Source organism: Hemitrygon akajei, chromosome 8 (assembly GCF_048418815.1).
Source record: "Hemitrygon akajei chromosome 8, sHemAka1.3, whole genome shotgun sequence".
NCBI lineage: Eukaryota > Metazoa > Chordata > Chondrichthyes > Myliobatiformes > Dasyatidae > Hemitrygon > Hemitrygon akajei.
Window position 1 is genome coordinate 158,331,086 of NC_133131.1, and position 25,886 is coordinate 158,356,971.

At 43.5% G+C, this 25,886-nt stretch overlaps 1 protein-coding gene across 5 annotated transcripts in view; it reads right to left on the reverse strand.

Annotated features, from left to right (window-relative positions):
* The window catches only part of dpp6a (dipeptidyl-peptidase 6a), a 1,522,610-nt gene that overhangs the window by 75,715 nt on the left and 1,421,009 nt on the right, over positions 1-25,886 (reverse strand). For all 5 annotated transcript variants that reach the window (XM_073054906.1, XM_073054908.1, XM_073054905.1 and 2 more), the window contains exons 13-14: positions 19,424-19,531; positions 14,966-15,057 (exon numbers count right to left, since the gene is read on the reverse strand). In XM_073054906.1, the coding sequence (XP_072911007.1) occupies positions 14,966-15,057; positions 19,424-19,531 (200 nt within the window). The remainder of the gene's footprint in view (positions 1-14,965; positions 15,058-19,423; positions 19,532-25,886) is intronic.

A 25,886-nucleotide genomic window follows, 5' to 3' on the forward strand; every position in this document is an offset into this window, starting at 1 on the left:
AATCAAGAACCTATCAACCTCTGCCTTAAATACACCCAGAGACCTGGCTTCCACAGCTGCCTGTGGTAAAATATTCCACAAGTTCACAACCACCATCTAAAGAAATTTCTCTGCATCACTGATTTAAGTGGATGCCCATCTATCCTGAGGCTGTGCCCTCTTGTCCTAGACTCCCCCACCATGGGAAACATCCTTTCCACATCTACTCTGTCTAGGCCTTTCAACATTCAAAATGTTTCAATGAGATACACCATTCTAAATTCCAGTGAATACAGACCCAGAGCAGTCAAACATTCCTTGTATGATAACCTTTCATTCCAAGAATCATCCTTGTGAACCTCCTCTGAACCCTTTCCAATGCCAGCACATCTTTTCTTAGATGAGGAGCCCAAAACTGTTCACAATACTCAAGGTGAGGCCTCCACAGTGCCTTATAAAGCCTCAGCATCACAACCCTGCTCTTGTATTCTAGACCTCTTGAAATGAATGCTAACATTGCATTTGCCTTCCTCACCACCAACTCTACCTGCAAGAATTTTTTGAGGATATGACTAAACACATTGATGAAGGAAGAGCAGTAGATGTAGTGTATGTGGATTTCAGCAAGGCATTTGAGAAGGTACTCCATGCAAGGCTTATTGATCCAAGGGGACATTGCTTTGTGGATCGAGAACTGGCTTGCTCACAGAAGGCAAAGAGTAGTTCCAGACAGGTCATATTCTGCATGGAGGTCGGTCGGTCACCAGTGGGGTGCCTCAGGGATCTGTTCTGGGACCCTTACTCTTCGGGATTTTTATAAATGACCTGAATGAGGAAGTGGAGGGATGGGTTAGAAAGTTTGCTGATGATACAAAGGTTGGAGGTGTTGTGGATAGTGTGGAGGGCTGTCAGAGGTTACAGAGGGACACTGATAGGATGCAAAACTGGGCTGAGAATTGGCAGATGGAGTTCAACCCAGATAAGTGTGAAGTGGTTCATTTTGGTTGGTCAATTATGATGGCAGAATATAGTATTAATGGTAAGACTCTTGGCAATGTGGAGGATCAGAGGGATCTTGGGGTCTAAGTCCATAGGACGCTCAAAGCGGCTGTGCAGATTGACTCTGTGGTTAAGAAGGTATACGGTGTATTGGCCTTCATCAATCGTGGAATTGAATTTAGGAGCCAAGAGGTAATGTTGCAGCTATATAAGACCCTGGTCAGACCCCACTTGGAGTACTGTGCTCAGTTCTGGTCGCCTCACTACAGGAAGGATGTGGAAGCCATAGAAAGGGTCCAGAGGAGAGTTACAAGGATGTTGCCTGGATTGGGGAGCATGCCTTATGAGAATAGGTTGAATGAACTCGGCCTTTTCTCCTTGGAGTGACAGAGGATGAGAGGTGATCTGATAGAGGTGTACAAGGTCTATCACCTTGATAGACCTCAAGGTGTACAATGAGAGGCATTGATCGTGTGGATAGTAAGAGGCTTTTTCCCAGGGCTGAAGTGGTTGCCACACGAGGACACAGGTTTAAGGTGCTGGGGAGTAGATACAGAGGAGATGTCAGGGGTAAATTTTTTACTCAGAGAGTGGTGAGTGCGTGGAATGGGCTGCCGGCAACGGTGGTGGAGGCGGATACGATAGGGTCTTTTAAGAAGCTTTTGGATAGGTACATGGAGCTTAGTAAAATAGAGGGCTATAGGTAAGCACAGTAATTTCTAAGATTGGGACATGTTCGGCACAACTTTGTGGGCAGAAGGGCCTGTATTGTTCTGTAGCTTTTCTGTGTTTCTATGTTAACCTTTAGGTTAACAGACACAAAATGCTGGAGGAACTCAGCAGGCCAAAGAAAAAAGTCTGCAGATGCTGGAAATTGGAGCAAAACTCTAGCATTTTGTGTGTGTGCACCTGCAGATTTTCTCATTTTAACCTTTAAGGTGTTCTGCACAAGGACCCTGAGACCCTTCTCCCAATTTACAAATTAGTCTGCACATTAATCTCTACTACCAAATCGTATGCCCATGCATTTTCCAACATTGTATTTCATTTGCAACTTCCTTGCCCATTCTCCTAATCTGTCTCAGTCCTTCTGCAGCCTTCAGAGTCCTTCAGAATCCAATGATTCTTGAAAGATCATTACTAATGCTGCCACATTCTCTAATGCTACACTTTCAGAACCTTTGGGTGCAGTTCATCTGGTCTGTGTGATTATGTATCCTTTAGCTTTTTGAACACTTTCTCCCTTCTAATAGTAACTGCACTCACTTCTCTTCACACACTACAACAACTGGCACACTGCTAGTGTCTTCCACAGTGAAGGCTGATGCAAAATACTCATTTAGTTCATCAGCCATCTCCTTGTTCCCTGTTATTATTTCTCCGGCCTCATTTTCTCACGGTCCTATATCCACTCTCATCTCTCTTTTATTTGTTTCCATACTTGAAAAAGCTTTTACTATCCATTTTAATATTGTTTGCTTGCTTTAATATTTTATCTTTTCCTTCCTAATAATTCTTTTAGATGCTCTCTTTAGTCTTTAGGTTTTTAACCTAAAACTATCTCCCTGCTAGTTTTTGCTTTGTTGTAGAGCCTCTCTTTTGCTTTTACTTAGCTTTCACTTCACTTGCCTGCCACAATTTTGCCATTTGAGTATTTCTTTGTTTCTGGAATACATCTATCTTGCACTTTCCCCAGACATACGCACATTGCTGCTCTGCTGTCATCCCTGTCAAATACACAGATTAATTGCACAGAGTACAGGAGGTGAACTCACTGGAATTTAGAAGACTGAGGGGGGATCTTATTGAAATGTATAAAATTCTAAAGGGATTGGACAGGCTAGATGCAGAAAGATTGTTTCCGATGTTGGGGAAGTCCAGAACGAGGGGTTACAGTTTACGGATGAAGGGGAAGCCTTTTAGGACCGAGATGAGGAAAAACTTCTTCACACAGAGAGTGATGAATCTGTGGAATTCTCTGCCACAGGAAACAGTTGAGGCCGGTTCATTGGCTATATTTAAGAGGAAGTTAGATATGGCCCTTGTGGCTAAAGGGATTGGGGGGGGGGGGGGGGGATGGAGAGAAAGCAAGTACAGGGTTCTGAGTTGGATGATCAGCCATGATCATACTGAATGGCGGTGCAGGCTCGAAGGGCCGAATGGCCTACTCCTGCACCTATTTTCTATGTTTCTATGAATAACTATATATCTAAAAGGGATGTTCCTGTTAGAGGGAAGGACAGGGGTGGAAAGATAAGAGAACTTTGGATGTCCAGAGAGGTGATGAACTTAGTCAAAAAGAAAAGGAAATGTATGTCAAGCTTCAGAAGTTGGGATCAAATGAAGCACCTGAGGATTATAAAGAAGCCAGAAAAAAACGAAATAAGGGAATTTTGAAAACTGGGATGGGCCATGAAAAGTCCTTCGCAAGTAGGATTAAGGTGAGTACCAAGGCATCTCATACCTACATCAAGAGAAAGAAGATAACTAGGGAGAGTGTGGGACCACTTGAGGATAAAGGGGGGAACATTTGCTTGGGTGGAGAGAATGTGAGTGAAGTATTTAATGAGTACTTTGCTTTAGCATTTAGCAAGGGAAGGAATATGTTGAACTGTGAAATCAGTGTTGAGTGTATCAATACTTTAGGGCATCTAGAGATCAAGGAGGAGGAAGTGGAGGGCGTCCGAATGAGTATTATGGTCGATAAGTCCCTAGGACCTGATGGGATTTACCCTAGGTTGTTGAAGGAGGCAAGAGAAGAGATTGCTGGGCCCTTGACCAGTATCTTTGTGTCCTCTCTTGCCACAGGCTACATCCTTGAGGACTGATGAGTGACTAATGTTGTACCTCTATTTGAGAAGGGAACAAGGGAAAATCCTGGGAACCATAGAGCGGTGAGTCTCATGTCGGTTGTAGGAAAATTGCTGGAGAAAATTCTTATAGATAGGATACATGAGCATTTGAAGCCTCATGGCCTAATTAGGGAGAGTTGTAATTAATGGAAATGTAAATAATTTACAACAGCCAACTTTGAGTTGGGGTTCACTGGTCTGATGTGATGGCGTAATTACGTAAAGTTTGGTTACCATACTTTGTGTTCAGTGTTTGGAGTACAATAAATGAGTTATTATGGTATTTCTTAAACATAAAACACCTCACATGTTTAATCTGCAAAAACCTACATTGGTGACACTGATGATCAGAATTATTGAACATGTCGGCCATTGCAATCCCTTTGAAAAGGCTGGACGTTTGGGAGCAAAATACTGTTGCTTGGCTTGTAAAAGCCGAGGCCCAATTAGCACTGCAAGAAACAGCAAATATTTCTATGTGGTAGTGTAGCTCAGCAACTCCACAGCTGTGAAAGTGCTGAGTCTATTTGACATGATAAATACCACTCACTGAAAACTCCTTTTACAGACATTCAGACTATCAGAGTCTGAGCCTGCCAAACAGTTGCTCTCCTTGCCCAGCCTCGGTAATGCTAAGCCATCGGAGCTAATGGACCACACGCTGTCCATTCTGGGTAATCACCATCCTCGTTTTATTTTTTTAAAGAACTTTTCATGCAGCAAATGCCTAATCAAGTTCACATAGCCCTCACTAATGCACCCATGATGGACTATGGAGAGGTTGCTAAAATGGCTGATGGTCTACAATCAATGAGGCAGAGGTGGATCATTCCTCCTCCTTTCCCTACCTCAATAAGTTCAGTCAGCAAGTCCTCCAAACTGACAATGCAGGGTCTGTGTTCTTACTATGCTCGCTTTGGAACTCTAGGAATTGTTGACTGCCTTGCGGCTTCGACAGTGCCAACGCACTGGGAACATCAGGGGTCTGTGAAAACCATTGGTTCCAACTGCCAGGGATGTATATTACCAACATCCTTTCGAGACAGCACTTCATGTGTGACATAAGTGTGCTGCTGGCATCTCGGTGAGAAGACAAAGAGTGATGAAGACAAAGAAGACAAGCAGGATCCAGACTTATGGACATGACAGGTGACACTCTGCTTCAGCGGTGACGTTACACGTGGGACTTCATAGCAGCTAAAGTGGCAAGACCTGGGCTCAGTGCAGACTTCCTGTGTGTCCAAGGACTGTTACTTGATCTTAGGAACTGCTAGCTTGTGGATGTCAAAGACTTTGGGTCATATCCTGCTTCCCCAGTAAGTTGTCCACAATGGATCTGGCAAGCCCATGCACCACCACATGTGAGTTTGCTTGACTGCAGGTCGAATTCCCAGATCTCACCAAGCCCACATTCTCCACTACAGTCACAAAACATGGGGTTGAGCACCATAATCCCACAACTGGCCTGCCAGTTCATGCCCACGCACATAGATTGGACCCAGAAAAGCTGGCAATCGTGAAGGCTGAGTTTGCCAACATGAAAAGACTAGGCATTGTGCGCATGTCAAATAGCCCCTGGGCGTTACCCCTCCATATGGTCCCCACGTCTGATGGCAGTTGCCACCCATGTGGCAATTACCGATGCCTTAACGAGGTCACCACTCCTGATCCCTACCCGATCCCATACATCCAAGACTTTTCAGCAGGTTTAGCGGGAAAGTTAATTTTTTCCAAAGTCCGTCTAGTTAGGGGCTACCATCAGATGCTTGTGTGCTTGGAGGACGTTCCCAAAGCTGCTGTGATAGCCCCGTTTGGCCTCTTTGAGCTTCTACACATGCTGTTTGGGCTGAAAATGAAGCACAGACTTTTCAAAGGCTGATAGACTCCATATTAAAACACTCAGACTTGCTTTTTGTTTCCCTGTATGACATACTTGTTGCCAAATCCAAATCCAAACACATATCTCATCTCCACACACTTTTCGAGCACTTATAACCCTGTTCAATGCAGGTTTGGGTAGTCAACCATTGACTACCTTGGTCATCACATCTCCTCAGAAGATGCAAAAACCCATCACATCAACAGCATCAGCTATTACGGAATACACAACCACTGAATTTGAATTGGGATTCACTTTAAAAGGCTGGTCTGACATGATGACATAGCTATGGTGAAATTTGGTTACCACGTTTTTGCTCAGGTTTTGGAATACAATAAATGAGCTGTTATGGTTTTTATTAATCAGAAACTACCTCACGCTTCTTTATTTGTGAAAACCTCCAGGGCCAGCATGGTTTTATGCAGGCCAGGATATGCCTTACCAATTTGATTGAGTTTTTTGACAAGGCGACAAGAGAATCACTGATGAGGGTAGGGCAGTGGATGCAGTCTAGGTGGATTTTAGTATGGTGTTTGACAACGTTCATTGAGGGAGGCTAATCCAGAAGGTTAAGATGCATGGATCTGCGTTGAATAGGCGGTTTGGATTCAGAACTGCCTTGTGCATAGCTGACAGAGGGTAATGATTGAAGGGACTTATTCAAGCAGGAAGTCTGTAATTAGTGGAGTTCTGCAGGGATCTGTGCTGGGACCTCTGCTGTTTGTAATGCATATAAATGACCTGGATGAAAATGCAAATGTGTGGGTTAGTAAATATGTGGATGATACCAAGACTGGTAGAGTTGTGGGTAATGTAGAAGATTGGCAAAGAACACAGCACAATATAGATCAGTTGCAGATATGGGCTGAGAAATGGCAGATGGAGTTTAGCCCAGGTAAGTGTGAGGTGTTGCACCTTGATAGGGCAAATGCAAGGAGACAGTACACTGTTAAGGGCAAGATCCTTAACAGTGGACCAAAGGTGGCTAAGAAGGCTTATGGAATACTTGCTTATATTATTTGGGCATTGAGTTCAAAAGTCAGGAGGTTATGTTGTAACTGTATTGCGTTCAGTTCTGGTCACCCCATGATGTTGAGGCTTTGGAGAGGGTGCAGAAGAGGTTTACCAGGATGCTGCCTGGTTTAGATGGCATGTGCCATCACGTGAGGCAGGATATAATCTTGGGGTCCTTTCTCTGGAGCGTCAGAGGCTGAGAGGCTATCTCATAGAGAGTTACAAGATTACGAGCGGCATAGACAGAGTGGACAGAAAGTAGCTGCTTCGCAGGGTTGGAATGTCTAATTACAGAGGGCGTGCATTAAAGGTGAGAGGGGGTAGGTTCAAGGGTGAAGTGTCAGATTTTTACTCCGAGGGTGGTGGATGCCTGGAATAGACTGCCTGGTATGGTGGTAGGGCAAATATATTAGAGGCTTTTAAGAGACATTTGGATAGGCACATGGATGTAAGGAAGATGAAGAGATATGGACATGGTGTAGGAAGGATAGATTAGTGTTTGTGTGTTTTTGATTTGCTTTTTAGCTGGTTTGGCCCAACATTGTGGGCCAAATGGCCTATTCCTGTGTGGTACTGTTCTATGTTCTTCTATAGGACAGGAGAAGTTAAATTGGGCAATAAGGGATATTCTAAGAAATTAACTATTTTGAGTCTATCTTCATGGAAGAAAATGAAGATAATGGAAAATAGATGCCCCATGAGTGTCTGCTGTGCTCAGATTTAGCATGTCATCTAAAACTTTGAAAACTTCTATAGATGCACAGTGGAGAGCATTGTAACTGGTTGCAAAATGGACTGGTATGGAAACACTAATGCCCAAGAATGAAAACTTCTTACATAAAAAGCTATCGATACACCCAGTCCATCACAGGAAAAGCCTTATCCACCATTGAGGACATGTACAAGGAGTGCTGCCTCAAGAAATCAGCATCCATCAAGGATCCCCACCATCCAGGCCATGCTCTCTTCTTGTTGCTACTGTCAACAAAAAGGTTCAGGAGCCATGGGTCCCACAGCATCAGGTTCAAAAACAGTTATCACTCTTCAACTATCAGGCTCCTGAACCAGCATGGATAACTTCATTCACCTCAACTCTGAACTGATTCAAAAAAACTATAGACTCACTTTCAAGGATTCTACAACTCATGTTCTCAGTATTATTTATTTCCTTACTTATTGACTCTTATTTTTTTATTTTCACAGTTTGTCCGCTTTTAGATATTGGTTGCTTGTCATTCTTTGTGCATAGTTTTTCATTGATTCTATTGTACTTCTTTGTTTTACTGTGAAGAAGAATGAATCTTGGTAGGTTATGGTGACCTTGATAATAAATTTACTTGAACTTTGAATATTACGCCAATGCACCCAAGGCAAGGCAAGTTTCTATTTATCCTATCAGTTCGGTGACATGTTCAAAGTTCTAAGTAAATTTACGTATTATCAAAATACATATACTGTACGTCACCATATATAGCAAATTCCTGCTGCTGTCTGTAGGGACTATGTATGTTCTCCCCTGACTGTCTGGGTTTCCTCTGGGTGTTCTGCTTTCCTCCTACAGTCCAAAGATGTACTGGTTAGTAGGTTAATTGGTCATTGTAAACTATCTTGTGATTAGCGAAGGGTAAATCAAGTGATAGCTGGGTGGCGACACTCAAAGGGCCCATTCCGCACTGTATCTCAATGAAAAAAATTCAATAACCATAACAGAATTAATGAAGGACTGCAACCAACACGGCAGACAATCAGTGTGCAAAAGACAACAAACTGTGCAAATAGAAAAATAATAATAAAAAAAGAATCAAAAAATATTGAGAAAATAAGATGGGAAGACCTTGAAAGCGAGTCTCTAGGTTGTGGGAACAGTTCAGTTGATGAGGCAAGTGAAGCTGGATGAAGTTATCCCCACTGGTTCAAGAGCCTGATGGTTGAAGGGTGAAAACTGTTACTGAACCTGGTGGTGTGGGTCCTGAGGCTTCTGTACCACCTTCCTGATGGCAGCAGTGAGAAGAGAGCATGATCTGGGCGTGAGGGTCCCTGATAATGGATGCTGCTTTCCTGTGGCAGTGCTCCATGTAGATTTACTTGATGGAGTGGATGGCTTCACACAGGATAGACTGGGTCATACCCACTTTTTGTAGGATTTTTCATTCAGGGGCATTGGTGTTTCCATACCAGGCTGGGATGCAGCCAGTAAATATACTCTCCATCACACAATTATAGAAGATTGTTAAAGGTTCAGATATCACAGCAAATTTTTGAAAACTTCTAAGGAAGTACAAGTGCGGACGTTTCTCTCTTCACAATTACACATGCGCTGGGCTCAAGAAAATTCCTCTGAAATGATAACACCAAGGAATTTAAAATTGCTGACCATCTCCACCTCTGATTCCCCAGTTGAGCACTGGCTCTGGTTTCCTCCTCCTCAAGTTCTTCGGTCTTGCTAATGTTCAGTGAGAGGTTGTTATGGCAGCACTCAGCCAGGTTCTCAACCTCTCTCCTATATGCCGATGCATCACCACTTTTGATTTGGCCTACGGAAGTGGTGTCATCTGTAAACTTGAAAGTGACATTGGAGCTGTGCTTAACCACACAGTCGTAAGTGTAAAGTGAGCAGAGCAAGGGGCTAAGCACACAGCCTTGTGGAAGATTGTGGAGGAGATGTTGTTGCTGATCTAAACTGACAGGCATCTGAAAGTGAGGAAATTGAGGATCCAATTGCACAAGGAGGTATTAAGGCCAAGGCCTTAAGCTTATTAATTAATTTTGAGGGGACTGTAGTATTGAATGTGAGCTGCAGTCAATGAAGAGCATCCAGAAATAAGCATCTTAGCTGTCCAGATATGCTAGGTTTGAGTGAAAAGCCATTGAAATGGCATCTGCTGTGGACCTGTTTTGCCTGGGGGCAAACTGGAATGTATCCAAGTTGCATCTTGAAAGCTTTGATCAAATCACTGCTAATTTCCAGAGAATGTTGATTTAATTTGTGCAATTTCGTTTTACATCATTGTGGCATATTCATGGTGTGCCCCTTCTAAGATTTGGTTCTCCAAACAGATGTTAGTGTTCCACGCATGGCTTAACTAGATCTTCATGCAGCTGTGAAATGCTTTCTACCATCTGCTACATTAAATATAAGGACCAGAATGCTATCATTTTTTCATTATTTTGTGTTCCTGATTTCTATGTTCATGAACTCCTTTCACCCATCTCTACATCTATTTAGGAATGATCTGCCCTTTCAAGTTTCACTTTACATACAGTATGTCTACGAGAAAATCCACTTGCTGCTTTTCTGTGCCTAATTGCCTATCCATTGATATCTATTTGCAATGTAATAGTTCCTACTCTGTTGCTTGTAATCTCTCATATTACTGCATTTTCAACAGGTTTGGTTATTTTCTACTGCTTCTGGTGTGATGTCCTCCTTGTCACTCTAACCAAACTTTCACAAATGCAAAGAGCTCCATTAAATCCACCTTAATTGCCAACTGTTACATAATTCTTAACAGAGTTCCTCATTGGACCGGCTGCCAGTGTCATGATGAAAGCATCCTACCTTCACCTTTAAGCCATGAAGAGTTTATTGATGAAGGATCTCAGCCTGAAGCATTGTTTGTTTATTTTCCTCCAGAGATGCTGCCTGACCTGCTGATATCCTCCAGCAGTTTTTGTGTGTTGCTCAAGATTTACAGCATCTGCAGAATCTCTTGTGTTTATACTGTGTGCTCTTCAGATCACCTCTTTTACCAAGTTCAAGGTTCAACATTCAAAGTAAGTTGATTATCAAAGTATGGTGATTCTCAAATTAATTTTCAGATTAATTTTCTTGCAGGCATTCACAGTAGAACAATGAAGTACAATAGAATCAATCAAAAACTGCACACAAAGACAGACAAACAACCAATGTGCTAAAGGATACAACCTGTGCAAATACAAAAAACTCAAATAATAATAATAAATAAACAAACAACAATAAATAAATAAAACCACGAATTTGAGTTGTAGAGACACTGAAATTGAGTCCGTAGGTTGTGGACTTGTGGTTCACAGTTTGGAGGAAAGATGAAGAGGCATTGGAAAGATACAAGATGTTTACCAGGATGTTGGCTGGATTGGAGGGTGTGAGTTGTAGGAAGAGCCTGGAGAAACTTGGGTTGCTTTCTCTGAAGAGTTGGATGCTGATAGGAAACCTGATGAAAGCTTAGAAAGCAATGATAGGGTATCATGGACCAAAGGAGCTGCTCCAGTGCTGTACTGTTCTATGTTCTGTGACTGGTTCCTGTTTCCATAATTTCCTTACGACATAGAAAGGCTCCTCTAGCCAATCAAGTCAATGCTGGCAGAAGTGGCAACCTCGTTGTCGGACTAATGTCCACTCTGACCTGGATCTTCTCCTACAGTCAGTACACATAATGGTTTGAATTAAAGGTAAATGCATTTACATTTCTTCAAATATTATTGTATCCACTGAAGGATAAATAGGACCTTGCTTTAAAGTCACAACAACCAAAAAAGGACAGAATGCAACTGACCCTCGTTGCTGTTTGGATGATATGGGCCTCGAACTCAAACCCTTGAAATAGGCCATACACCGTAACTCTGTACCAAACTGGAGCTACACTTGGCCAATCTAAGATCAAACCAGAGACCAACACTCTGTAAAGACAACCTTCAGTATCCAGATACGAGTACTATCAATCAGTTCCCCAAACCATCACAAGCTGAGTCATATTGTAACTGTATGTACAGTTCAGCATAGCTGCAGGACTTTACACCTCCTGAACTCTGATGCGATCTGCTCAATTTAATTTGTTTAATTGTCAATCAACCGTACGTGAATACAGCCAAATGAAACAGCATTCCCCTGGAGCCAAGGTGCAAAACACAGGACCGCCAGTCATACACAGCACAGGGCATATAAAGCACATATATGTTTTCAGTAAAATACAGTCATACAAAAATATAGTCCAAGACCCTGAGTCTGTGAATGTTACAGCAGTCTGTAGTCAAACATAATATGGCCTGTCTTCTGCTGAGCGAACACTAGAGGACAGCACTGACTCTATCTTGTATATGGTGGCACTCCGGTGGACTGCACCAACTCCAGCACCTTCTTCCGGGCGGTTACAGACACACAACACCGCGGCCTGAGGCTCAGTCCTCGCCATGACCGAGGCCACGCAGCAGTCCACCAGTAAGTCAATCAATCAGACTTTCAGCATTCCACTTCAAGAACGTCCAACACCGGCATGGATTTTGCCCATTTTCCTTGTGACCACGTGGGCTTGTTCCGGTGCCCTCCCGCACCCCAAGTAGAGGTGTGGTTTCATCGGCCTGTTCCCAGTCCCCAGTGTGGGTGCGTAGTGGAATTGTTGGGGATGAGGAGAAAATAGATTGCAGGGAATGTTAGTGACAGAGCCTCAGAACAAGGCCCAAGTCAACACTAATACAGCCCTGAGGGTCAATTACATGGGAATGGATTTTCCTTCGCAGTCAGCGTCGTCTTTCAGGCTAAATGACTTCCTTCAGTATCTTAAGCAAAAATGGAAATATGATACAGTATATAATCTTGCAAGGAAGGGCAAAGTAAATACAAAGGCTAAAAACCAAGGCCAGCTGACATTCACTTTATCAATGGTTTCAACACAGATCTATTACAAAAGACAGGACAGAGAAGATGAAATTTTAATAGTTTTCATGGTTGAAAGGTTTTCAAGAAAGTGGTTTCACACTTGGACACTTCCAAGTAGATCTATATTAAAAAGAGGGGCTGGTGAAATTGCTATATTTACTGCCTCTTACAAGTGGTTCTGAACAGAATTAGAGAACAAAGAATTTATACGCTTGAAAGGCAACAAATTCTGCCTCACCAGCACCGGGTTATAACTACATAATTCTAACTCAATTCAGAATCAAATACTAATCCTCATCTGTGGCTGCTAAGTTCTTGTAACACTTACTGTTAAAAGGTTAGGGTGTAACTTTAATAGGGGTGAATTTGTATGCCAAATAAATCATTTAACTCACCGTCCTGCACACAAGCAGCACTGAGGAGGGTTGAGGGAGGTGAGGAAGGTTTACTGGGCGCAGTGGTTGTGGAGTGCAGTTTGGAGTGGGGCCGAGGATAGATACAGATGGGAATTAGAGAGGAGGGTTCAGTAGGTGTAGGGGAAGAAGGGGAGGTATAGAGGATAGTGGGGGGAGTATGGATGAGGAAATTTGTGCCTGAGGGAAGCGTGTTCATACTCTCTTAGAGTCACAGTGTACGACAGCACAGAACCAGGTCCTTCAGCCCTACCAATCAGTGTAAACCTTTTATTCTGCCTAGTCCTCAGGACCATAGCTCTCCCTACACTCTATGCATTTATTCAAATTTCCCTTCAATGTTGAAATCGAAACTGCACCCACCAATTCTGCTGGCAGCTTGTTCCACACACTCACCACACTCTGAGTGAAGAAGATCTCTCATATTCCCCTCGAATGCTTCACCTTTCACTCTTAGCCTATTACCTTTAGTTCTAGTCTCACATAATCTCAGTGGAAAAAGCCCGTTTATATTTACATAAGAGATTCCTGAGATGCTGAAATCCAGAGGGTAACACATACAAAATATTGGAGGATTCATCAGGTCAGGTAGCATCTAATGGAAGGAATTAACAGCCGATGTTTTGAGTGAAGACCCCTCATCAACCTGATACCCCTCATAATTCTGTATAACTCTTAAAATCTGCCCGCATTCTCCCATGTTTCAGTGAACAAAGTCCTATTCTATTCACCTTGTCCCCATAACTCAGGTCTTCAAGTACCGGCAACAAACATGGAAATTTTCTCTTCACTCTTTCAATATTATTGCCATCTTTCCTGTAGGTAGGTTACTAGAACTGCAACCAATACTCCAAATTAGGCCTCACAATGTCTTAGGCAACTTCAACACAAGTTTCTAATTCCTGTACTTAATACTTTGATTTGTGAAGGCCAATATGTCTTCTCTTGAGTTTCTTTGTAAAGCACTGTGTCTGAAAAGTACTAAGTTACTGATTTCCTTTCAGCCTGCTGTCGTGCCTTTATTTTCATGGTTCCTAGAGAAAAGGCAGCTGTGGTTCTGACAGATACAAAAGCACAGTATATGGTGTAGTAAAGACTTCAACTCTGGCTCATTAACACAAGAAAGTCTGCAGATGCTGGAAATCCAATGAAACTCAGCGGGTCAGGGAGCATCCATGGAAATGAACAAGGAGTTGATGTTTCAGGCCGAGACCCTTCCTTTCCAGTTCTGATGAAGTGTCTCGGTCTGAAACGTCAACTGCCTCTTCATTTCCATTCCATGGATGCTGTCTGACCTGCTGAGTTCCTGCAGCATTTTGCAGTGGCCTCTCGGGTGCCAGTCAAAGGTGTTTTTTCCTTTGTTAAATGTGTTTTTCTTATGATCACAAGACTATACTGGACTCCAAAAACTTTTGGTAGAGAAGGTCTACTCCATCAGTAAGCTGCTTGTGGATCAGAGTAACCAGCTGGCTTCTCAGAGAAGGAGCCAGCCTAATGTTGAAGGAAGCAGTCCAGGTGTCGGAGGAGCCGGCTCGAGTGTTTGAGGAGCTGGACTAGGTTTGGAGGAGCTGGTCTGAGAGCAGACCGTTGCTGTCCGCTACTCGAAAGCATTGGAGTTGGTGCTCAAAGGTGACTGCAGCGTAACCATGGGTGGTTGTCTTGGACGGTTCTCTTGCAATTGCAAAAACCTGTTGAGCATTGATAATATAAGATGCCACCGGCTTTGTATGGTGGGGAGACAGGTGGCGTGGGAGCTGTGTAGCCTTGGTTGTAGTGGGGACGAGGCCTCAAGCCGCAGGCTTGCCTGCTGCTGCAGTCCAGGTGAGGAGACACTAGAGGCAGTGTAGCATGGCATCCGTGCTCAGTTGGGGGGTGGCCTCCAGTGTTTGATCATTTCAATGACAGGCTGGATTGCTGGGAACTGTACCATCAATTTACAGGCCATGTCTCTCAGGGTCTAGGACCATATATGTTTTATTTTGCGTGACCATTTTGTTTTTTGCTCACTGTTTTGAAATTGCCATGTATATTTTGCATCTTGGTCCCAGAGGGACACAGTTTCATCTGGCTGTATCAATGTAGATGATAATTAAACCTGATTTGGTTTTAATTTTGAACAGATATCTGATTCCCTTTCTCAGAAGAGTAGATTGCTGCTTTACTCATGACTTGCTTTTACCATTCCGAGACTTACATTTTTTGATGAAGTTCATCGTATGTCAAAATCTGCGTCACGTCCCAGTTACCGGAGGTGATGGACTGCAAGTTACCAATACTGTTGTTAACCTGGAGAAAGAGGTAAGAGAATCATATTTATTATATGTCTGAGTCAGTCCCATTCAGCGCAAACTCTTTATTCATTATTGACCAGTGATGTCACACCTTTATCTAAAGCTTTGCTTTTTAAAAAATTCTTCAACTTATGTAAGAAGATCTTACTGATACGTTTAAACCGCAGAGCACAGAAACAGACCTTCACCCAACTGAGTTTGTGCTCACAGCTTTCTGCCCACCCTCTTCCATCCTTTACAGAGGAGGAGGTGTTTGCTATCCTGAGACAAATCAGGGTGAATAAATCCCCAGGGCTTGATGAGGTGTTCCCTTGGACCCTACAGGAGGCAGGTGTAGAAATTTCTGGGGCCCTAGTACAGATATTTAAATCATTCTTAGTGACTGGAGGATTGGAGGATACCTAATGTTATTCCACTGTTTAAGAAAGGCTCTAAAAATAAACTAGAAAATTATGGGCTGGTGTGTCTGAAACCAGGTGTGGGAAAGTTAAGGGACTAGATATACAAGTAGTTGGACAGACATGGACTGATTAAGATAGTCAGCATGACTTTGTGCATGGTAGGTCATGTCTAACCAACCTTATACTGTTCTCAAGGAAGTTACCAGGAAAATGGATGAAGCAAAGCAGTGAATGTTGTCTACATGGACCTTAGCATGAAAGGTTCAGCCTTTCAGCATTCAAGATGCGGTAGTAAATTGGATTAGACATTGGCTCTGTGGGAAAGAGGGTGGTGGTAGGGGCTTGCCTCTCTGACTAGAGGCCTTTAACTAGTGATGTGCTACAGGGATCAGTGCTGGGCCCTTTGTTGTTTGTCAGCTGTATCAATGATCCGGATGATAATGTGGTTAACTGAATCAGCAAATTTGCAGATGACACCAAGTTTGAGGGTGTAATGGACAGTGAGGAAGGCAATAATGGCTTGCAGAGGGATCTACATCAGCTGGAAAAGTGGCAGATAGAACTTAATGCCAATAGGTATGAGGTTTTGCACTTCAGTAGGACCAACCAAGGTAGGTCTTATACAGTGACCAATAGGGCACTGAGGAGTGTGGTAGATCCAAGGGATCTGGGAATACAAGTTCATAATTTGTTAAAAGTGGTGTCACAGGCAGATAGAGTCATAAAGAAAGCTTTTGGCACATTGGCCTTCATAAATCAATTGTATTGAGTACAGAAGATGGGATGTTATGTTGAAGTTTTATAAGACGTTGGTGAGGCAGTTTTGGTCACCCACCTACAGAGAAGGTGTAAACAAGGTTGAAAGAGTACAGAGAAAATTTACAAGAATGTTGCTGAGCCTGGAGGACCTGAGTTATGAGGAAAGATGGAGTAGGTTAGGACTGCATTCTGTAGAACATAGAAGACTGAGAGGAAATTTGATAGAGGTATATAAAATTAAGAGGGGTATAGATAGGGTTTTTTTAAACTGAAGTTGGGTGGGACTACAACCATAGCTCATAGGTTAAGGGTGAAATGTGACAAGTCTAAAGGGAACATGAGGGAAAACTTCTTCACTCAGAAAGTTGTGAGAGTGTGGATCGAGCTGCCAGCGCAAGTGGTGCATGTGAACTCGATTTCAATGCTGCAGAGAAGTTTTGACAGGTACATGGACGGTAAGGGTATGGAGACCTATGGTCCTGATGCAGGTCGATGGGAGTAGGCAGGTTAAATGGCTTCAGCACTTACTTGATGAGCCGAAGGCCTGTCTCTGTGCTGTACTTCCCTGTGATTCTATGACTCTTCAACTGCCCATCACCCACGCACACTTCCTATTGGTTTCCCTCACCCTACTCCTCGCTCCACCTTCCTGTCAGGTTCCATCATCTTCAGCACTTTTGTCTCTTCCACCAAACATTTCCCAGCTTCTGGCACCATTCCCACCCTCCTCCTTCATTATCTGCCTATCACACCACTCCCCCCTCACCTGGATCCACCTAACACCTGCCAGCTCTTGCTTCACCCCCTCCCCTCACCTTTTTACACCAGCTATCCTAAAAACTTTCAGTTCAGGTCGGATCTCATCCCAAACCATTGACTGTCCATTTCCTTCCCTAGCAACCTGCTGAGTTCTTCTGGTACTTTTTGTGTTGTATTATATTTTATAATAATATTATTTCATTCTCCCTGCCTTTTGATTGATTCTCCACACATCTACCTAAACACTAAGGGGCACTTTATGGCGAATAATCAACCTCTCTTTGAGATGTGGGAGGAAATGGTGCCACCTAGAGGTGAATATGCAGATTTTACACCCAGCCCCCAACAGTCTTCTTGCACTTAAATCTGCTGGAACAAATCCTGGTTTTCAAATAAGCTTGAATATTAAGAAACCTCCACCCACCAGTGCTTTTTCACACATCTTTTCATGTTGCAGACAATCCTCAGCAGTACCTTTGCCTAACACTGGAAAGCTGGAGATGTGCCTCGTCACTCTCTGAAATAACTAATTTGTTTTAATTTGAATATAAGCTTAAAGCATTTCATGAAAGGATATCTGTGAAAGAAAAGCCTTCAGAAACATATTCCTGTAATATTGTCATGGCAAATGCAATCAGCAATGTAATTAAAAGAGGATTTTAAACAGTAGTTAATCTTATATAACCAGAGTGGCATGGTAGTGTGGTAGTTAGCACAACGCTTTACAGTACAGGCGGCCCAGGTTCAATTTCTGCTGCTGCCTGTAAGGAGTTTGTATGTTCTCCCTGTATCTGCTTGGGATGTCTCCGGGTGCTCCGGTTTCCTCCCACAGTCTGTTAGGTTAACAGGTCATTGTAAAATTGTCCTGTGAAATCAGGAGAGGACCATGCTGTACCTCAGTAAATTAATGAATAAATAGGTTAATGAAGTGGTTTACATCAGAGTATTTGTGAATGTTTTACTATGCCGGTCTCTCCCTGCACAGATCATATTGAGAGTCTGTAGAATGTTTCAATGTATGGATTCAGATAGAAAAACACAGGGGACGTGCCTCAGGGACAGCTATTAACAGAGACCCCACCATCTGGGCCATGTCCTCTTCTCATTGCTGCCATCAGGTAGGATGTACACATGCCTGTGGACCCACACCTTGAGGTTCTACAACAGCTCCTTTCCCACTGTCACAAGGTTCTTGAACTAACCTGAATATCCCAGAATGTTACCTTGGACAACTCTCTCTCAGCTTGCACTAACGTTGTTACATTGGAGGGGTACTGTCAGGGTAATGCAAGCAGGCTTTTTCCGCTGAGGTTGGGTGAGACTAGTCATGGATTAACGGTGAAAGGTGAAATGTTTGAGGAACATGAGAGGGAACTAGGTGAAATAGGTTTTCCTCCACTCTCCTTCCCTCTAATTCTTCCATCAAGTAACTGGCATGGAGGCTGCCTGGTCACTGACCCCTCACTGAGGCAAAGGGGTCCCTTCTGTTTTCCCTCTCTGGCTCACTCGTATTTTTACGTCTCAAGTGACCAGCAGTGGAATGTTAGTAAAATGTAAATGAGTACGAGAGCAGTAACAGTGAACCAAGTCGATCTGGCCTGTCCTTTTAAATTTGTCACGTGATTGAAATGAAGCCCGAGTCACCCTACATTAGACCTTTCTTATGATAACAACCAAGAAAGAAACCTTGGAATAGAACATTCCAGCAAAGTACAGTCCTTTCAGCCATGAGTTGTACTGAACTTTTAACTCACTCTAAGATCAATTCAACCCTTCTCTCCTACATAACCCTCCATTTTTCTAGCATCCATGTGCCTATCCAAGGGTTTCTTAAACAGCGCTAACGTATCTGCCTCTACCACCATCCCTGGCAGGGCATTCCACTCAACTAACACTCTCTGTGATGCCTCCTATACCTTCCTGCTGGATGATAATATCGCAATGGCAGTGAAGGTGGAGGAAGGCTGCAGCAGTGAAGAGCCCCCAGTCGTCTTGCATTCCATGCCACCGGACCTTGACCCCAACCTGTCAAAGACTATGTGGTGGCTGCCAATGCATCAGCCTCTCCATGCTAAACAAAGTCAAGCACAGGCATTCTCCATTAAGGGAATCCTTAGCATCCCGGACACGTGGATCCCAGATCAGCTTGTACAGTGACCTGAAAACCCACCTATAGACAATCCTTTAGGAGAACATCATACTCACCTCCAGTGTTTTCTCTATGATTACACTTTCCTCCAATCACGTTAAAATGATGACCTCAGGTATTAGTCATTTCTGCGGTGGGTAAAAGTCTCTGCCCATCCACTCAATCTATGCCCCTTAACATCCTGTACACCTCTAACAAGTCACCTTTCATCCTCCTTTGCTCACAAGAGTAACGCCTTAGCTCACCCAACTTATCCTCGTAAGAAGAATTTAGCTCCTCTTTCAGGTACTTACTTGAGCAGATGACATGGCGATGTGGTAGAACTTTCCTCGGCCTCCCTGTGGATTGGGGCGAATGAAGAAGAACTTCCTTCCATCTTTGGAGAATAGAGGGGGCTCATTCTGTAATCAGTGAAAACATTTACCTGTGAGCACTGACATATGAAAGGGCGCACAGTAAAGAGTGAAAACTTACAACGATCAGTAGAGTTATTCCAGCAGTCGGACAACATGAATGTTCCAAGATAATGGGTAGGAAGCTCACTGCTTATTGAGTTCAACATGAAGACGATTTGGTAGATTTTGACTAAAGGCAAAAGTATAACACCATAAGACCTAACAACAGAATTAGGACATTTGGCCCATCAAGTCTGCTTTGCCATTTCATCATGGCTGATCTATTATTCCTCTCAGTTCCAATATCCTGTCTTCTCCCCATATCTCTTCATGCCCTGTCCAGTCAAGAATCTATCGAAACATAAAAATACAACTGCAGATGCTGTGGATCAAAGAATAGGTACACGGTGCTGGAAGAACTCAGCAGGTCAGACAGCATACGTGAGAAAAGAGTAGCCAACGTTTCAGGTCAAGACCCTTCATCAGGAATGGGGGGAAGAGAGGGCCGAAGCCCAGTAATAGAGATAGGGGAGGGGGTAGGGCCTAGAGGTGCCAGGTGGAAAACCAATCAGAGGAAGGATAAAGGGGGGAGGGGATAAGCATGAAAGAACTGTAGAGATAAAGGAGCAGAAAGTTGAAAGGCAGAGAGGGATCTAGGATAGGGGAAGGGGGAGGGGGAGGGAATTACCGGAAATTGGAGAATTCAATGTTCATACCACCAGGCTGGAGGCTACCCAGACGGTAGATGAGGTGTTGCTCCTCCAACCTGAGTTTGGCCTCATCATGGCAGTAGAGGAGGCCATGTATGGACATATCTAGATGGGAACGAGAGGCAGAGTTGAAGTGGGTGGCAACTGGGAGGTCCTGTCTATTGTGATGGACAGAGCGGAGGTGCTCGATGAAGCGGTCCCCCAATCTGTGTCGGGTCTCGCCGATGTAGAGGAGGCCACACTGGGAGCACCGGATGCAATAGACAACTCCAGCAGACTCGCAGGTGAAGTGTTGCCTCACCTGGAAGGACTGTCTGGGGCCCGGAATGGTGGTAAGGGGGGAGGTGTGGGGACAGGTGTAGCATTTGCGCTTATAGGGATAAGTGCCGGGTGGGAGTTCTGTGGGGAGGGACGTGTGGACCAGGTAGTCGCGGAGGGAACGATCCCTGCGAAAAGCTGAGAGGGGTAGGGAGGGAAAGATGTGCTGGGTGGTGGGGTCCTGTTGAAGGTGGCGGAAGTTGCGGAGGATAATGTGTTGGATCCGGAGGCTGGTGGGGTGGTAGGTGAGGACAAGGGGAACCCTGTCCCTGTTGTGGTGACGGGAGGATGGGTTAAGGGCTGAAGTGCGGGAGGTGGAGGAGATGCGGGTGAGGGCATCTTTGATGACGCCAGAAGGGAAACCATCATTTCCTGATTGGTTGAGCATCAAAGGTTATGGCAAGAAGGTAGGTGTATGGAGTTGAGCGGGATCTGGGATCAGCCATAATGGAATGGCAGAACAGATTTGATGGGTTGAATGGCCTAATTCTGCTTCTATATCTTATAGTCTTATATGCTTAGATAATATATTTACTTTGAGCTTTCAGCTTGAAATTGAGAAGTATATTTATTGTTAATGCAACATCAGCCCATGAGTTGCAGCTGGGCAAAAGTTAGAACTGATTTAATGTTATGCTTAAAGCAAACAATGTCAATTTAGTCAGTTTTAAGGCAGAGGGAACAGAGATTTCTGCCTATGAAAAGCAGGGTCGTTTCATCCAAAGAATGGAGTGAGTGGAGGACAATCAGTCTCAGTCACTTTTGTCAGTGGTGGTCACCAAGGCTAAACTGGAAAGGGAACTACCTTATTTCCTTCACTCTAGCCTTTCCAAGATTTATCACAATATCCTTCAGCACTTGCTTTACTTTGTGAAGACCATTAGTGCAGGTCACTAGAATGAGTGCTAGCGACAGGGGAAAATATTCAAAGAAAATGCAGAGCACTTGGAAGCTGGCACGAAACTTGTGGTCTCCAGGTTTACAGGTTGTGCTAAGAAGGAACACAATTGCAGTTTGGGAGGCCTGGCAGAGAGGGACAGTCCTTGGATACTGAAAACCCGAAAAACCTTGAAACCTGTGGTTTCCAGCGTTACAGGTTGTGCTAAGTGCAATGACCCTTGAAGGTGACAGCACAGATAAAGTTCAAAGTAAACTTATTATGAAATTATATACATGTCACCATGTACAACCCCAAGATCATTTTTTGTGGACATACTCAATAAATCCATAATAAAATAATAACCATAACAGTATCAGTGAGAGACTGTACCAACGTGGACATTCAACCAAGGTGCAAAAGGCAACAAACTGTGCAAATACAAAAAGATAGAAATAATAAGAATAATTAAATAAGCATTAAATAGAGAACGTGAAATGAAGAGTCTTGAAAGTGAGTCCATAGGTTGTGGGAACATTTCAATGATGAGGCAAATGAGGTTATCCCCTTTGGTTCAAGAGCAAGAAATAATGCAGTGAAGAAGCTAAATGAGATATTGGCCTTCACTAATTGTGGCATTGAATACAAGAGCAGGGCAGTTATGCTCGATCTGAGGCCTATAAAACTGAGGGGTCTAGATGGGGTAGGTTGCAGGAAACTGCCACCACCATATTAAAGATAGAAAAACTATGCAACACGGATTAATAGCAATGGATAAGAAATTTAGGGAAGATCTGCGAGAGATCTTTTTCACCCATAGAGTAGCGAGTACCTGGAACACACTGCCTGGGAGAGTGATGAAAGCAGAGAAGTGTCTAGACAAACACTTGGTTGCCAAGACATAGAAGGTTCTGGGCTAAGTGCTAGAAGATGGGATTTATAATAGATGGGTGTCTCTTGGTTGGTGTGGACAAGCTGGGACGAATGTCCTGTTTATGTGCATATGAACTCTATTCATACACAGACGCCTGAATGCAAACACACACACACACACACACAGTGCTGGAGGAACTCATACACACTGCATGCGCGCACACACGGATGCATTTGTACACACATACATACTGTAAGTATACATGTACTGTTCATACAGAGACTAAGTTTGAACTGGTGACCTTCAGATTATTTCCTTTCTCTTCTGCGCACTGTCAACTCAAGCTGAGCCTTCATTAGTGAAAGCATCAACATTTATCAAGAGGGAAAGTTCCAATTGACTCTGGAGAAGTAGGCCTTCATCTTCAGAGCTCAGCTACAAATTTACATGACTGAAAGATAAAACCAGCTTTATCTGCAAGCTGTGACTGATAGCTCACTTCGGGACACTGATAGCAGAACAAAATAGTGATTGACTTGCCATTAGAAATAAATCAAAGGACTGTGAAGTTGACTCATGCCACAGAGGCTTCATGTGTTTTATGACTCGATCACTTTTTATGCCACATCCACATTATTTCTTAAACCAAGCTTTGACAATGCGCAGCAACTGTAATGAAGAATTCTGCCCTCCATTATGCCTTTTTAAAAATGCCAAGTCAGCATTTGTGTCTCTGTAACAATATCATTCTTTTGATCAATCGTTCCATATTGCTGGACTTTTAAATTTTCCAAACTGCTTTCCCATTTCTGTTTAATTGCTTGTAGGCATCACCTTGTCAGACCCAGGGCAAGTTTCTGCAGCAGTCATTCAGAATTCCAGCAGGTCCGTTCAGTTGCTTTCCATGGTGAGGTAGTTCTTCCAAAAAGTTGAACCCTGGTGTATCCTTCCCCAGGTGAGCCTGGTCACCTTTGACCTTTGTGGCTAGCTCAGATATTGTTGAGGTGCTCAGGACCTTGGCAGGTGGAAACTCACTCTGGATCACCAAGAGTAAATGTACCACCTTGTTGTATATGCGCATTGTAATTCACCAATGTGAGTTGGTTACTTTGAAGACAATGGGAAACACAGCCTTTCAAAAATATCATTTTCGGACCCAAGGCATTTAATGGACCCTTGAGCAATTTAAACTGATACAATATGTTGGAGAACATTCTGGAGTTAGGTTACAGATAGACCTCAGTATGTGCAGTTGGGAGACTAGGTCTGACACGGTGGTCAGCAGCACAGGAGCGCCACAGGGGACCGTGCTCTCTCCGGTCCTGTTCACCCTGTACACATCAGACTTCCAATATAACTCGGAGTCCTGCCATGTGCAGAAGTTCGCTGACAACACGGCCATAGTGGGGTGTGTCAGGAATGGACAGGAGGAGGAGTATAGGAAACTGATACAGGACTTTGTGATATGGTGCAACTCAAACTACCTGTGTCTCAATATCACCAAGACCAAGGAGATGGTGGTGGACTTTAGGAGATCTAGGCCTCATATGGAGCCAGTGATCATTAATGGAGAATGTGTGGAGCAGGTTAAGACCTACAAGTATCTGGGAGTACAGTTAGACGAGAAGCTAGACTGGACTGCCAACACAGATGCCTTGTGCAGGAAGGCACAGAGTCGACTGTACTTCCTTAGAAGGTTGGCGTCATTCAATGTCTGTAGTGAGATGCTGAAGATGTTCTATAGGTCAGTTGTGGAGAGCGCCCTCTTCTTTGTGGTGGCGTGTTGGGGAGGCAGCATTAAGAAGAGGGACGCCTCACGTCTTAATAAGCTGGTAAGGAAGGCGGGCTCTGTCGTGGGCAAAGGACTGGAGAGTATAACATCGGTAGCTGAGCGAAGGGCGCTGAGTAGGCTACGGTCAATTATGGAAAACCCTGAACATCCTCTACATAGCACCATCCAGAGACAGAGAAGCAGTTTCAGCGACAGGTTGCTATCGATGCAATGCTCCTCAGACAGGATGAAGAGGTCAATACTCCCCAATGCCATTAGGCTTTACAATTCAACCGCCAGGAGTAAGATATGTTAAAGTGCCGGGGTTGATTGTATTTAATGTATTTAAGTAAACTACTTAAGAACTTTTTAAAAGCTATTATTAATGCTTTTTGAGAGAGTGATTTAGATGCATATCATATTTTTTTACTGAGTTAAGTATTGTATGTAATTAGTTTTGCTACAACAAGTGTATGGGACATTGGAAAAAATGTTGAATTTCCCCATGGGGATGAATAAAGTATCTATCTATCTATCTATCTATCTATCTACATAGAAAATTATTAACTTGTTCAGCAACTAACTTCAGCAATCAATCTTTAGACCTGAACATGGACTGTAGATTAAATTTAAAATGCAGCTGTGGACAATAGGCTCCTGGAGCTGTGAACTGCAGTTAATTAAAAACCAGACAATGAAAACCAACATTCATTTTGGGTGTGTGAAGTGCAGGTGTGAAAGTTATATGTAATTCAGAGGAAGCATTGTAGATATATTGTAAATATAGAATTGTCCTTTGATCTTTAGCATAAGTATTAAGATGAAGAGTCCTTGAAAGTGAGTCCATTGGTTGTGGGAACATTTCAATAATCGGGCAAGTGAAGTTAAGTGAAGTTCTCCCCTTTTGTTTAAGTGCCTGATGGTTGAGAAGTAATAACTGCTCCTGGCCCTGGTGGTATGAGTCCCGAGTCCCTTGTACCTTATTCCTGATGGCAGCAGCGAGGAGAGAGCATGACCTGGCTTGAGGGGGGGGGGGGGGGGATCCCTGATGATGAATGCTGCTTTCCTACAACATGTATATGTTCTCAATGGTGGGGTGGACTTTACCCCTGACAGACTGGGCCAAATCCACTATTTTTTGTAGGATTTTCCATTCAAGGGCATTGGTGTTTCCATACCAGGCCGTGATGTAACCAGTCAATATACTCTCCACCACACATCTATGTAAGCTTTAGATATCATTTCAGACAACTTCCACTCTCTGTGTGAAAAATTTGTCCTGCACGTCCCCTTGAAACTTTCTCCCCACCTTAAATACATGTTCCCCCCGGTACGTGAGCTTTCAACCCTGGGAAAAGGAATCTGACTGTCTATCCTATCAAAACATCCCATAATTTTATAAACTTCGCCAGGTCTTGCCTCATCCCAGAGAAAACAGTCCAACTTTGTACAATGTCTCCTCACATCTCACATCCTTCAATCCAGGCAACATCCTGGAAAACCTTCCATGAACCCCTTTCAAAGCCTCCACATCATTCCTGAATTCCAGGCTCAAGGACAGCTTCTATCCTGCAATTATAAAGGAACATTGACCTCACAGTCTACCTCATTAAGGCCTTGCATCTTACTGGCTACCTGCACCATATCTTCATTGTAACTGTAACACTTTATTCTGCATTCTGTTATTGCTTTCCCCTTGTTCTATCTCAATTTACCGACATGATGAAGTGATCCATACAGATGGCAAGGAAAGCAATGTTTTTCACTGTACCTCAGTACATGTGACAATGGTAAGCCATTTTATCAATTTA